This window comes from Cyrtonyx montezumae, unplaced genomic scaffold (assembly GCF_038088225.1).
Source record: "Cyrtonyx montezumae isolate F1298 unplaced genomic scaffold, pur_monq_1.0 scaffold_23, whole genome shotgun sequence".
NCBI lineage: Eukaryota > Metazoa > Chordata > Aves > Galliformes > Odontophoridae > Cyrtonyx > Cyrtonyx montezumae.
The window spans coordinates 4278148-4292185 of NW_027071970.1; the positions used below are offsets into that span (position 1 = coordinate 4278148).

At 44.4% G+C, this 14038-nt stretch overlaps 1 protein-coding gene across 1 annotated transcript in view; it reads left to right on the forward strand.

The window, feature by feature from the left end:
• Positions 1–14038, forward strand: part of BCR (BCR activator of RhoGEF and GTPase) — a 93356-nt gene that overhangs the window by 58082 nt on the left and 21236 nt on the right. Inside the window, exons 6-9 of the mRNA XM_065738957.1 lie at positions 2895–3002; positions 4518–4578; positions 5484–5536; positions 5872–6012. Of these exons, the coding sequence (XP_065595029.1) occupies positions 2895–3002; positions 4518–4578; positions 5484–5536; positions 5872–6012 (363 nt within the window). The remainder of the gene's footprint in view (positions 1–2894; positions 3003–4517; positions 4579–5483; positions 5537–5871; positions 6013–14038) is intronic.

Here is a 14038-nt window from a genome sequence, read left to right on the forward strand (position 1 = left end):
ATACACTGCCTGTTAGAGCACCTCTCTGATGTTATTTGTTGCACAGCAACAGCATGTAATGTGCAACAGCATGTAATGGAATATTGGTGGGAAAGTTCAGCCTCTGCTGCCATCCCATCAGCATTCACCTCTGATGCTCTGATGTCATGAGCCAACATGATAAAAGAAGAGGCATTACTTTCAAAGCAGCCCATGTAGGAAGTTGCTGAAAGTAGATGCCTTATGGACTGCATCGAAACTGTACTGCAGTAATGAACACTGCATTAATTAAACAATGTTGAATATATTCTTTACCACTGCTGTCTGTCGGACAAGCTTTGACTCCCATGCAGTTATTTAGGCCTTTAAGACCATTTCTTGCTGATGATGGTCACGGGCCCTTCTGTGGCATTCTCGTTTTTATCCTCCCTCGGTTCTCGTGGGTCTGTAATGGAATTGGAGGTTTTGTTGGGTTAGTATTGGAAGCAAAGAAACAAACTGACCTAGTGTGGCAAGTGAGCTGGCTTAGTGGTTTTGGATTCTGGTGGTTTGGTACACAGGCAGTAGGAACTGTGAACTCTTTGCTGGGTGAAGTAAAGCTGATCATTTTTGGCAGATGGAAGAGACAGCGAGATCATCAGACATTAGAAGATATCTTTACAGGATATACATAAAATCTTTTGGAATAGATTGTTTAGTTGTGGTTGTATTATGCAATTTGTTGTTAACGCTGGAATCCTTGCTATTATTCTGAGGTCTCTGTGGGTGTAAATTTTCTTTAGTATCTTTTAAAACAAAGCACTGTAGATTGAAGTTATAGACAGTGCATGCTACGAGTTCTAGAATTTCATGTGGTCTGGCACAACTCGTGGTCCGTTTGCGATGTCAGTGGCTGTTATTCTGCCTTTCTCACAGAATTACAGAATGGTTGAGTACAGAAGGGACCTCAGGAGGTCATCTGTTCCAACCTCCCTGCTCAAGGAAGGCCAGCAAAGCTGCCTAGAGCAGCTTGCCAAGGACTCTGTCCCAAGAGGCGTTGGCATATCTCCAAGGATGGAAGCTGCACGACTTCACTGGGCATCTTGTTCAGTGCTCAGTCACCTGCACAGTAAAGAAGTGCTTCCTGCTACTCAGGCAGAACCTCCTGCATTCCAGTTACTGCCCACTGCCTCTTGTCCTGTTGTTGGACGAGTTTTCCTGCTGAAACTAAGGAAAAAAAGGGGGGGGAGGGTGGGGGAAACAACAACAACAACAACAACAACAACCATCATGCTTGTGGAATATTTTGTACAATTTCTAGAAATAAATATTTAGCAAATATTTGCTCAAATAGTTTTCAAGAATGGAAAACTTCTCACAAAAAAAAAAAAAAACAATTAGTTTTGCCAAAGTTTATCTAGTATTCATTATGCTCTTTTTAATTGAAAAAGGGAAAACTTAAGCATGAAAATTTTGGGAGCATTACTGATTTGATCAAAAGATCAGTTTTTAATGGAAAAGATGTTTCAATGACAGCATCTGTAGAGGAGAAAAACAAAAGCTTATTATAACCTGTTCAGGAGTAGCAGAAAATGAAAAAGCCACACAGTAATGGAGAAACTCTGAAGCTCTGCCTTGTCGTCTGACATCATCCAAACCTGAGTGTCATAAGCCCTGCAGATGAGCAGTAATTCTGACAGCTACTTCTTCAGGGAATTGTGCCCCACTGGCAGCTGGGGCTGGGTCACCTCTTCAAATAGGTCACAGTCTCTTTCAGCTTCAGTCATAAGCATGTTTTATGGTACGAGAGTTTAGACTGGTACCTGGTCTTACTGTAAAATTTCCCTTAGAAAATAGTCTCTGTTAGCTCAAACTAATGTTTGGTGCAGTGAATGTTCTCCAGACAGTGCCTTTTTCTTCTATCATCTCCTGCATAAAGCTTCAGAGAGAATGGAGAACACTGGTTATGCAAGAGAGAGAGAGGAAAAAAACACTGTGAGAAAGTTCGCTGCTCTGCCTGCTGTAGCTCTTGGGCAGAGGTGTCAGGGGAGGTGCAGAAGTGATAGGGTAAGTGCAAGCTTTTCTGGTAACCAATTTCTTTTAAATGGAGTCTTTTACAGCACCCCACCTCTTGGCTTACTACTGACCACGAATTTGAAAGCACATTCAAGATGCTGGAGGTGTTTACAGCACAGCCTGTGCAGCTCCACAACATAAGAACTGCTCTGCAATCCAGACAGGCTTGGAAGCTGCCCAGGGATTTCCTGAGCTGGATCTTTTGTTCTCTGGCACAAATGTGGCTGCAGTTAATAAGTCAGAAAATGGGCTCAGTGATGATAATGGCTTATTACTGGACTCTGCTCCATCTTCTTCTGGACCTAGGTGTTGCAGTCACTGCCTTCCAAACAGATTTGTGCTCTGGATTTCTTCTATATTTTCAGTGCACTTCTGCTCTTATAACAGTGTTTGCTGAGGCATGTATTGTTTAACATCCAAGTTTGTTTTAGTGTGACCAGCATGTGTGCAGAAGCCCAGGCTAGTAGCTTACTGGGGTCACATTTGTGCTGTTTGGCTGAATCATTCCTGTCTGATTCATATTTTGTGGCAAACATCCAGCAGTTCCAGTTACATCAATGAGCTAAAATATTAATAGATACTAATCTGGCAGTTCAGAAGGGAAAAATAGATGACAGTAATAAAGATGTGTCATCCTCACAGGCCAGTAAGTGAATCTGTTCAGAATACTTGGAGTTGGGTGTATGAAAGACCTGCCCTGGTTAAGCTTTTATCAGGTTAGAGAGATCTTTCTGGGCCTGCTCAGTATTCCCCGTGATTCTTTGTTGTGAAGAAACATGAGCTGATCATCAGATACTCAGGCTGGCCATCCTGAACTCGTCTTCCTCAGCATTTATTTGATTTTGTTTTGCTTCCTGCAGGCCAGCCAGCTGGGAGTGTACCGGGCCTTTGTGGATAACTATGAAGTTGCTATGGAGACAGCAGAGAAATGCTGCCAAGCCAATGCTCAGTTTGCTGAAATCTCTGAGGTAATGTCACGGTATTCAGACACATGAGCCATCTGAATCTGACTAATACCCTGCGATGTCACTTATCTATTCTCCAAGAATCTTTGCAGCCCTGACTTCTGGAGGAGTTATGAGCTCCATTAGGCTCACTGCTTCAGCTTGCATTCTCACAACGATTTATATTTTGGGCTAATAGAGGTTATCCTATAGACTGCCTTTGTGTGCTGTCCCTACCCAGGAAATCTTGTCATAACAACTGATGTTCCTGTGAGCTTTTCAGCTCTGTGCCACCTGCATGTATTTCTAGAGGGGAAGGTTGTTATTTGAGCTTCTCAGATATTGCTGTTCCTAATGATGATGCTGACTGCATGTATAACTATCTTTAATGGCTCGTGTTATGTCTATTAGTGGAATTGCAGGCTTCGCTGGTATAGAGAAAATTCTGTTTAAAATGGCAAGTGCATCAAGCGTAATCTAGATTATTTACCAGCTGCTCTGATTTCCTTTAAGGGGAGTACTTTGTGTCAGAACATTTTGAAGACTTTTTCCAGGCTTCCCAGGCCACCAGCTTTGCCTGCAGTGCATGGTCCCCTTAACTGTTTGCATTGCATTGATCACATCTTGAAGAACTCAGTTGCTAAGAAAATGTGAACATCATATGTGTCCTTAAAAACAAGCAAATAAACAATCAGAGCTGAATAATACTGATGGGTGTTTATTGCTCTGAAAAAGCTTTTGAGTACATTCAATATTGCATGCTCCTTTAGATTTTTATGACAGAGGTAAAATGAAACATTCCCTCTGCGGAACAAGGGAAGCAAGTCTTGCCTGTTGGGATCTGATGTACTACTCATCAGAGAGCAAGTTCTGCTATTCTCTCCTTTACTGAGGGTTTCCATTGGGTTCTGATCCTTTGTCTGACCACTCCTGTGCTCCAGTGGTGTCACCTTATGAGCAGAGTAGCTTCCTCTGTGCTTACTCTTCTTTCAGTACTAAAATACATTCCACAGAATTTCCCGTTTATTAAAAGTAGCAAAAAATAAAAGTCACAGGCACTGTTGCTATTCTGTTGTGAAAGACAACTGGCTTCTCCAAGGTCACCTAGCTCTGGGCATGGATATAAAGGAGTATAATCAGGGGGTGCTAAATCCCAATCCTGTACTTTATTTATTGGTGGTATGTACGTGCTTTGACAGTGGCTGCATTGTTATGGACATGCCTTTCTCTTGCAGGTGATTAAAAATTCTACCATCCCTATATTGATGTAGGTGGTTCCCTTTTTTGTTCCTTCTCTATTGATGGGAACTCCTAAGAGTCCTCTGACTATCATTTGAGATGTGTAGGTGCCTGTGTCATGGCAATGGTGAAGTTATCAAGAAAGCAAGCATGTTTTTCCTTTACTGATTTGAACTGGGACAGGGTTGTCCTCCAGTCATTCTTAGGCCCTTCTTTGGAGGAGCAGATAGTCTCTTACATTCCCATGTGATATTTCAAGGTGATTGACTGTCTGCTACGTGGGTTTTCTTTTTCTTTTAGAATCTAAAAGCTAGAAGCACAAAGGAATCTAAAGATCAGACGACGAAAAATTCCTTGGAAAGTGAGTGATCCATGCAGAGGATACTGGTTTGTCAGGACTGCGTGGGGGCTGTTGCCAAGCCTTCACTCTCACTTCTTCTTTTTAAATGTTGGAAGGTTGTGGAGTCTCTGTTGGCTTTACATGGGAAATCAGTTTCCTCTTGCTAAGTAGTAGAGCTTCTGCATAGTAAATTGCATGCGTGCATGGGTGAACTCCTGCCCAGCTTAAACCTGATGAGTCCCTTTGGGCATAACCAGGCTAACCAAAGGACTGCTGTGTTCTTAAGAAAATACCTACTCCCCATTTTAGCACCAATGTCAGCCTAGAAGCTCTTTTTTTTTTTCCTTCTCTAGTGGGCTTGGTCAAGCTCTGTTCTCATTATGCTTGCCTTTATATGTACATTTAGTACAAGATAAGTTATGTTATATGAAGCTTCCAAAATGATTAATATAAAAGCCAATCCCCTTCCTTTTTTGGCCTATTATCAGGGTTTGGAAGCTCTCAACAGTGTCATGCTGAACTCCAGAAGGAGGGATGCACTGCCAACCTTTCAGGGACCTCCTTGGCAACTTTAAGAGTGCAAGGCCCGATTCTGACCTGTGGGACCAGGCAGGTTGCCAGGGAATTGTTGCAAGTGTGCCATGCTGTTTGCAGTTGTTCTGTACCACTTTGTGTGCTCTTCATCCACTGTGTGATAGAGTATGCTCACAAGTGGGTATTTGTTTGCTGTAGAGCATGTTTATTTCCTCTGTGTGTTCATGTGTATTTTACTGGCTATGTAGCGTGTTAACCTTGGAGAAGAGTTTCTAGTACCTCAACAGTTAATAAACCTGTGCCTGTGCATTTAGTGGCATTGGACAAGTTGTTCTGTAGGGGCTGTATTTAGGTACCTCTTTTTCATGTTCCTGCTGTGCCTTTTTTCACAGCTCTGCTATACAAGCCGGTGGATCGAGTGACTCGCAGCACACTTGTACTGCATGTAAGTATCTGAAGGGCAGTTTGCAATTTTTTTTCCTGTTTCCTATTTTCTTTTCCCCTCATATTTTCCACTGAGCTGCAGGACTGCAAAAAATAAGCTGCTGTGCTGCATAGAAACCTCTTCTTTACACTGAGAGGGAGCCCATGGTACCCTGGTAGCTCTCCAGTGCTGTTACAAAGTGCAGAGTTGTCATTCTCTTCCTTTGCAGTTACTCTTGTCTATAAGAAGCCAAGGAGTGTCATCTCTGATGGCTTCAGTTTAAGGACTTAGCAATGGGGGCACTGCTTTCCAGTGCTGCTCATGATTCTGTTCTTTGCTTGTGTTCTTGGTGTCAGGATTTACTCAAGCACACTCCAGTGAGCCACCCTGATCATCCACTCCTGCAGGATGCCCTGCGGATCTCACAGAACTTCCTTTCCAGCATCAATGAGGAGATCACTCCTCGTCGGCAGTCCATGACTGTAAAGAAGGGGGAGGTGAGTCTTCCTGCTTCCGTTATTTTCTCAGTTCCTAAATACTGGTTGTGCCTTTGTGGAGCAGACTGGGAACCTGAGCTATTCATTTGTTTGTTGCTAAGAAACAGTTTATGCAGTGTCCTTGTTTTCTAAAGGATATTGTACAGCTTCTCTGTTTTCTGCTAGGAAAACAGTTTGAAAACCCAGAGGAAAAGAATGATGTGAGTTTTGTCCTTAGCACTGTTATAATAATTTGTCATACATAATTTCTAAGATGCACAGTTATGCACTAAATGGATTTGTATTTCACCTGCAAACACAAGCCAAACAGGAAGCCTAGAAAGAGGAAAAGGCAAGGAAATATCATAAATCATAACAGGTTAGGAAAAGCTATGTTCTAGAATGTTATTTCATGCCATGAATCTCTCTTTTATTTTTCTTTTGCATCCTCATTTCTAAAGAACAATATTCTAAATGGGACAGGAAGCAAAACAAATGAAATGGGCTGGGAAAGCAAAGGGAAATGTTTAAATCCTACAGGTGTGATATGGTTCTTCTCAGCTCTGCTATAAGCTTGAATATGCCCAAGAAGCTCTAAGATGTGGAGTTCCCTTATTTGCGTGTCATGCTGTGCATGGAAGACATAAACCTACACAGCATGAAACCTCTATGTGCCTCAGTGGGCTTGATTCATATGCCTTGTAATTTCACTAGACAGCAGTTCAGTCCTTCCTGATGAGGATACAGCAGGACTGACAGAAGTACTAAGAGACAGGAGGGTGTAAGAGATTGGGCAAAAGAGAGGTCCAGCTCAGATAATAAATTTGTAAGAGGAATTGTGGTAGCATGCCAAAAACACTGGCTGATCAAAAGTGACCCAAATTACCCTGTACAAAAACATCTCCTACGAAGCCCAGGAGATTGTTAACGTACCACAAACCTTCAAGATGTATTCCCAAATCCTGTCAGCTAAATATGCTTGCTTTTAGCTGTTAAACTGATTATCATCTGACAAAGATCAGCTAGAAGCTGCAGTACTGAAAATAGGGTGTACTGTTCACCTGCAACTCTTGCTCCTATTCTCATTTAACTGAGGAAGACTGCAGCTGAGAAGAGGGAGGACTGAGCAATTGAAGGCTGAGATGGAAACTCAAACATCATTCACCAGGGTCTGGAGATAGTAGATGGCCTCATTAAAGTGGATGCTGATTGAGTCGCAGCAGAAATTGCAGGCTGGAATGTCCCCTTGCAGGGGAGGGAGCACTCTGTTGTCTGTCAGCATCTCAATGAGGGATGCAGGCTTTGGAAAGTGTCATGCAGAATCCTAATGAAGTGCCAGAGCGCAGGCAGCAGGGCTGGCTCAGGAGGATAATCCTGATGATCTCTTTTTGGAGCAATATGTTTGTCAGATCTTACAAAGCAGGAAGGGAGAGGCCTGTCGGAATTGTGCTCTGCAGGTCTGTTCACAGCTTCAGTGGTCCTCTAGTGATTTTGTGTATGATAGAGGGAAGAAGAGAACGTATCCAAGGAGAGGGCTGGAGGTGTGCTGGAGGAAACTGGAACCCTCTGTGCTCTGCTTTTCCACGCACTGCTTGTACTGAGCCCAGGGAAGAAAAGATCTTGCTTCTGATGCTTCCCAGAGTTTGCCTTCCACTCCGGGAAGCTGAATGTGGATACGTTCTCCAGTTGTTTAACACAAGTATTCCACTTCCTTTTAAATAAGTAATTATCTGGAGAGTAGTTGTGTTCATTCTTTGCACCATAATCCAGAGGCAGAAGCATGCTTCCAGCCACTCTGTGTGGGTTAGTGATAGTTGTTGCTTTCTACATACTGCTCACCTTGGGGTCATGGCTGGGTTTTGTTTATGCCTGTACATTTTTCCTTTTCTGTTTTTCCTTTCCTCCCACTCCCTCTGCTTATGCTTCCCCTGGGGTGACAGGGCTGTGTGCAGTTTGCATTTCCTAATTGACTACCCTCTATACATAATGCATTTTTTTATTTTAATGAATCACCAGCTTGCTTTGATAGCTTTTCTTTTTTTTTTTTTTCCATTGTTGGTCTTATTCCCCTTTGAAATTTTCTTGGTGGAGGAGGAGGGAAAATGGCATTTTTCCTTCATGCATTGCTTAGGTGTTGATCTCAGTTATCTTTTTTCCCCAGTCCTTGCCTTTTATGCAGAGTATGTTTCCTCCTTGGGGTGCATCATGGGGAGGAGTCAAATCTCCTTTTCTTCAGCTCTTTTTTTCAGGATCTCTTTGAACTGGGGGAAGCAGCGAGTGGCTAATCTCCCTGGTGACAGGCTGCTAGGAAGAGTGCAGGTCACATTGTACAGGCAGCCTTCATCTCTTCCACAAAAGGTGGTTCCCTGCTCCGTGAGCTCTGGCTCACACTGACCTGCCTGCTGCCTTCCTGCATGATGCCAGATGTCATTCCTGCAGACGAGTGCCCAAGTCCTGCTTGTCATGGCAGGCTTTTTGTTTCTAATTCTGGATTTACGCATGTAAACTGAAAGTTTTCTGTGATGCACGAACATGATTTAATCTGCTGGGGCTGAGTGAGTATTTCAGTTAGTGCGAGGAGATGAATGCAAAGGGAGTAAAACCGTTCACTGCAGTGACAGAAAGTGCTACAGCAGAGAGGGGAGGAAAAGTGGGCTAAGCCTGCAAGCCAGGACTGAGGGAATACTGCACACAGTTTGGCCCTTGCTGCTGATCAGGCTAACAATAACTAGACTTCTTTATTTTGTGGTTTGTAGGGGGCTGATGGTACAAAGGAGTAAGGATAGCACCAGCTCCATCCTGTTTGGTTTGTGAGTGGTTCACTCAGTGTGCTTGTTTGGTGTTTGGAAAGGCAGCAGGCTGAATTTGGCTATCAGAGCATGGGAGCCCTGTGCTGAGGAGAAGAATATATTATGTTCCTCCACGATCTGCAGAAGGGTTTGGGTATGTCTTCACAGTAAGGCTCAAAGGAAAGGGGGAAGTGTGGAGAGGAGTAAAGGTTTTGCAATTTTTGATGGCACTCTGGTCTTGCCTGGAGAATTTCAGCCCCAGCTCCGTCTGTACCTCTCAGGAATGGTTTGAGCCTTTTGTAGATGGCAGCACAATGGGAGCCAGGAGGAATTTACTGGAGGCTTTTCCCAGACTTTTGTACCTGCCCCCCCCTCAGCCTGATCTGTGCCATTCTCTTGCTGCTCCTTTTCTTCCCAGCTTACTACTTTTGTAATCTTACTTCTTTACATTTTTGATGTTTTATCTCCAGATATCCACTCTAAATAAATGAGTTTCACAAAGGAAGGGAAGAGGGGGTCTGAGTAGCACAGTACCCTCTGACTCAGAATGGGGATGTGGAAAATCTTGCACCCTTTAAGATCGTGGAGCAGGCCACGATCCTTCTTCTCTTCTGTTCTTTCATCTTTAATAGGAAATCTATTTAAGGTTTTACAGGGGGTGGTCCCCTAGAGAAGCAGGAAAATAAGTGCTTTGAGATGAAGTATGTACAAATATTATATGCCAGAAGGGAGGGAATTATAGCCCTTCCAGACTTATTAACAAATGAGCTCCGTGGATTGCATGTTTCTTCTCAACTGAACCTAGATGCAAATGACTGTTGGAGCGTGTGTCATCTTTCCCTGCCAAGATTTGTGCTTCCAGCTAATTCAGCCCATTCTTGTAAAGCGGAGGTTAATAAAACTGCAGAGTTCATCTGGGAGACACATGTCCCTTCCCTGACAGCAGCTCATCTTGTACTCTTTGCAGGGTGTTGTTTCATGGTAGTTCAAACTAATCTGAGTGGTGGTGGCTGCCATTCTGCCTTGCCCATGGCCACGCACTCCCACACTCTTTGAAGTGTTAGCACTGGGATTTATGTGACCCCACAGTGCCATGGAGGGATGGAGATACCTGAACACGAAGCCAATTTTTTAGTTTTGGGTCATTCTACTGGCTGAGTAGCTTAGTATCTGTTATCCAGCACCAGTCTCTATGCAGAGAGCAGACAGGCTGTTCCTTCTGGAAACAAGCCACCAAATCACATTTTAGATCAGCTTATGCTGCTGTGGACCTTCTCCTCCTGCTCTGGAGTGAAGAGGTTGTTGTCAGACTGCTCTAACATATCTAAATGAGGCATGTAACTGCAGGCAAGAGGCTGGATATTGCTTCTTTGGGCTTCTGTTTGACTTAGAGTAGGAAAGGTTTGCAAGAGAGCAGATGTGCAAACTAAAGCCTTCAAAAAGTTGAGGACTAAGGCTAGAAGCAGGCAGGCAGGCATGCACAGCTCAAGACCTGGTGCCTAATTCTCCTGGAGCTCTTGGGCAGGTGTTGACAGAAGAATACTAAAAAATACTCTTGGATGCTTCACGCTGCCTCACAGCTGGAGTCAGAGAGCTCCTGGTGACAGAAGCTTGGGAAAAAAAAGTAAAGAAAAAAGCTATTAAATATGCAAAAAGCAGCCAGTTTATCTCTCCAGACATAGGATCCCTTAATTCTGCAATGCTGGTCTTGAAAGACATGCACACACAAGGAATCATTTTCTTCCTACGCTCTGCAGAAAGCCAAACCACCTCTTCCTCGCTGACATATGCCAATACCCATCTCTGCTTTTACCCTTCTCCTCCTGCATCACACATGTTCCAGTCCTCCCAGGGGCCCTCACCCACACATGCTGCAGGCCACTGCTGTCACCGCATCGGGTGAGCTCTTTCCCTGGGAGTCACTTTGTGCAGCTGTGCTTCTGGATGAATATATTTTTAAATGCCACTTTTTCTAATGTGTCTCAGACATCTTCTGCCACACTTCTTGGAGTTAAACAGTACGTGACAGCAGTAGGATTTATCATGTCCAAATAGCACAAAAACACTGTAGAGTGAATAGATGAGCATGCTGCTAGCAGAGAATGGAGAGATGCTCACTGGCAGAGGGAAGAGGAGGAGGACAGCAACAAGCAATCCAAAGAGGATATTCAAGCACTGAAGGACATAAAGGGAGAGCTGTTCTGTCTGGGACACAGAAATGGGTGAGAGAAGAAATGCTAGATATGACCTGTGGAACTGAGGCGGCATGGGCACCTGACAGGCACAAGTGCTGCCTATGGAGACCCCTGGCTTTCCCAGGCTGTGGGGTAGGATGGGCTGTCTGATGCAGGAGGTCAGAAAGGTGCCTTGTGCTCCCTTGCTATGGGGCTTGGCAGGGATCTGGTGAGCCAGTTGGGAAATCCTTATATTGTTTTCCTCTGACCTGTTGAACCCTCCTGGCAAGTTGACTCATTTGCAACAAAGGATGTGACCCTTTGCTGGAAGTGCTCCTCCTCTGCTCCTCTGATGCTGAGCTGCCTGGTGCACGCCTGCTGTGGCCAGCCCTAAGGAAAAGTCCTGTCTTCCCAGAGAAGCTGGTAGTTAGACCTACTATCAAGCTCCACGCCCTTGTGAGGTGATGCTTCCTGACTTGATTCACAAACTCTTTTTCCTGTCCTCTCCTCACTCGATCCTTGGTTGCTCGTTGTAGTAGTATTCCTTTGCTCCATAGGGGAGACTTTCTAAACTAGCTCCGGAGTGAGAAGAAATGAAGAATGAAAGCTCTGGGAAGCTTAGTATTTTCCCCTGAGTGGCTGACTAACATACATCCTTTTCACCTCTTTTGTTCCAAGCAAGCTTAGGAAATATACCCTTGTTGCTTTTCCACCCAACTCTATTTCTGAGAGAACCTGGTGCCAAAAACCTTTGCTGCCTCATGGAAGCACTGTGTTTTGTCAGTCTGGATATTTGTACCCCAGAGTGCCAGCCAAAGTAAACTCAGCGCAAACAAGTGGTACCTTAGTCCCATGTGGGAAATACAAAGGCTTTTAAATCACACCCCTGTTTTGGCATTGTATAGCTGAGCTTTCTGCTTGGATTTTAGGGAGATATGGGACAGAGAATGACTGCTTAGAGAAAGTCTGCCTGGATGATGGCAGCCAAGGTCTGAGCAGTAAAATGCAAATTTAGAAGGCAAAAAGAGGGATCACCTATGTGGACTGGGAAAGCCATGTGCAGCCTTGCTGCAGAGATTGCTGATGGACTCTTCTTACTTTGTGGAGGCTTGGCATGAAGGTCTGCAGTTACTGTTCCCTTCATTGGAGGAAATGCTTACCTTCAAAATAGTGTGGTTTAGATGAGCAATGAGCAGAGGTTGGGCAGGCAACGAGGAGCTATCCTCATTGCCGCAGAGGAGATGAGCAGAGCTGAGTTGCAGCATAATTAATATGCATCAGATGTAGCAGCCCAAGATCAGGTTTTGGGCTTGTTCAGAAAATCTCTTTCCATGCTTCATTACTGCTCCCAGAAGAAATTCTTTGCAGGTGTGGAGAGTGTTTTTGCTACTGCCAACATACTTCCTCCTTTTTATTTATTTATTTTCAAAGCTGGATGTGTTGAGTTTCCTGCCTACCTGGGATTTGTTCATCAGGCAGGAGTGGGGAGCCATGTGCAAGTGCACATCAGCAGCAGACATCAGTGCATGCAGGCCTTGCCTCCAAAACCACTGAGAAGAAGCCAGGAGGTTCACACCCACCTAAAAAATAAATATTAATGTATGTGTGGGCCTTCCAGAGCCTAAATCACTGCTGGATGCTGCATCTTCACAGGCTCATTCCCAGAGAGATGGGACAACAGTCTCGTCTGCTAGGGAGCAGCATTAACTTTCTGGCACTATGGGAAAGGTGCAGCTTTGTGTAGTGGCAGGCGGTCCCAAGGTGAGATGCTGACATGCTGTGTTGTAGTAGCGTGTGGTTGCAAGCTGCAGACAGGAAAGTGCAGACTCAGTCTGTGTCAGGAAGTTTAGGGCACTCTAGAACAGACTAGAAACAAGAACTGTGACTGCAAGGACATTTCTCTCCCTTATGTTTCCTGCCACGCTGCCTACTGGGGTTGGGACTGATGTGGTTTGTTTTCATTTTGGAGAACCAGGATGGGAGGGATGGTAGGAGGAAGGAGAGGGGAGCACAGGGGTTTGCACTCCCACACCCTCTGCAGTAAATGTGCTTGAGGTTCGTTAAGTCATGAAGCAATTAAAACCTGTGAGGCATAACCTTGAGAAACTGAGGCCTAAATTCTGGTTTGGATGTCTTGACCTTGCTGAGGTTAACTGCTTTGCTGTTGCACACTGCTGCACAGCTAAGCAGGGTTGCCTCTTGGCAAAGGACAGATTTTGCATATGAGTTTCCTGCGGAGATGCTTGTCCTGCTGACAAGTCGTGCGTGGGCCTGGAGAAGGCTGACAGTGACAGAGCAGAAGGGGGTGTTGTTGGTTAGCACTGAGCAGTGTGAGCAGATCTCTCCTATGTACATCATGGTGCTGTCTTGGCATGTAGAGTCTGTGTAACGTGTCACTCGTTGGTGTCAGTAGAGCATCCTCTTAGCTGGAGTAACAAGTAAAAGTATTATGGGTGAGGAAAAAGCAGTCTTAGGAGATCCGTGTGCAGAAGCTGATGGTGGCTGCTTGTACTGACTGTGAAGCAAACTAACACTGACAGTTATACATATTTGTGGGAATAACATTTGCCGAAGTGACATACCCTTGACTTCTGTTTGAAAATCATTGGGAGATTTCTATTCTTCATGATGTGCACTTGGACTCGTATTGATCCTGACATCAGAACAGAAGGCCTGGGCGTAGAGGAGGGCTTGAAACTCCTGTGTTGGTCACTGGTGACAGCACAGACCCATCTGTCTCGGTGTCAGAGCTCCAGCCTTTATGTTTGTCAGCCATGGAGTCCCTGTAGGGGAAGAAGGAAAAAGATGCTTCTGCCCTCCAATGTATGCCTCTTATTTTAGGAGGTTTTAAGTCTCCCAGGAACTAGAAATAGGAATAAAGGCATCAAGGTTATGCAATTCCTCCGTATCATCTATGTTTGGGGAATATTTGATTTATGTTATTCATTTATTTATTTTTAAATCTTTTAATAGGTGCAGGGTGGGGGCATATTCAGATGGTCCTGTTTAAACACAAGCAAGCAGATAAGGGACTACAGCGAAGTTTGCTATAGATGCACATTTTGTATCTAGTATATGGGGAGT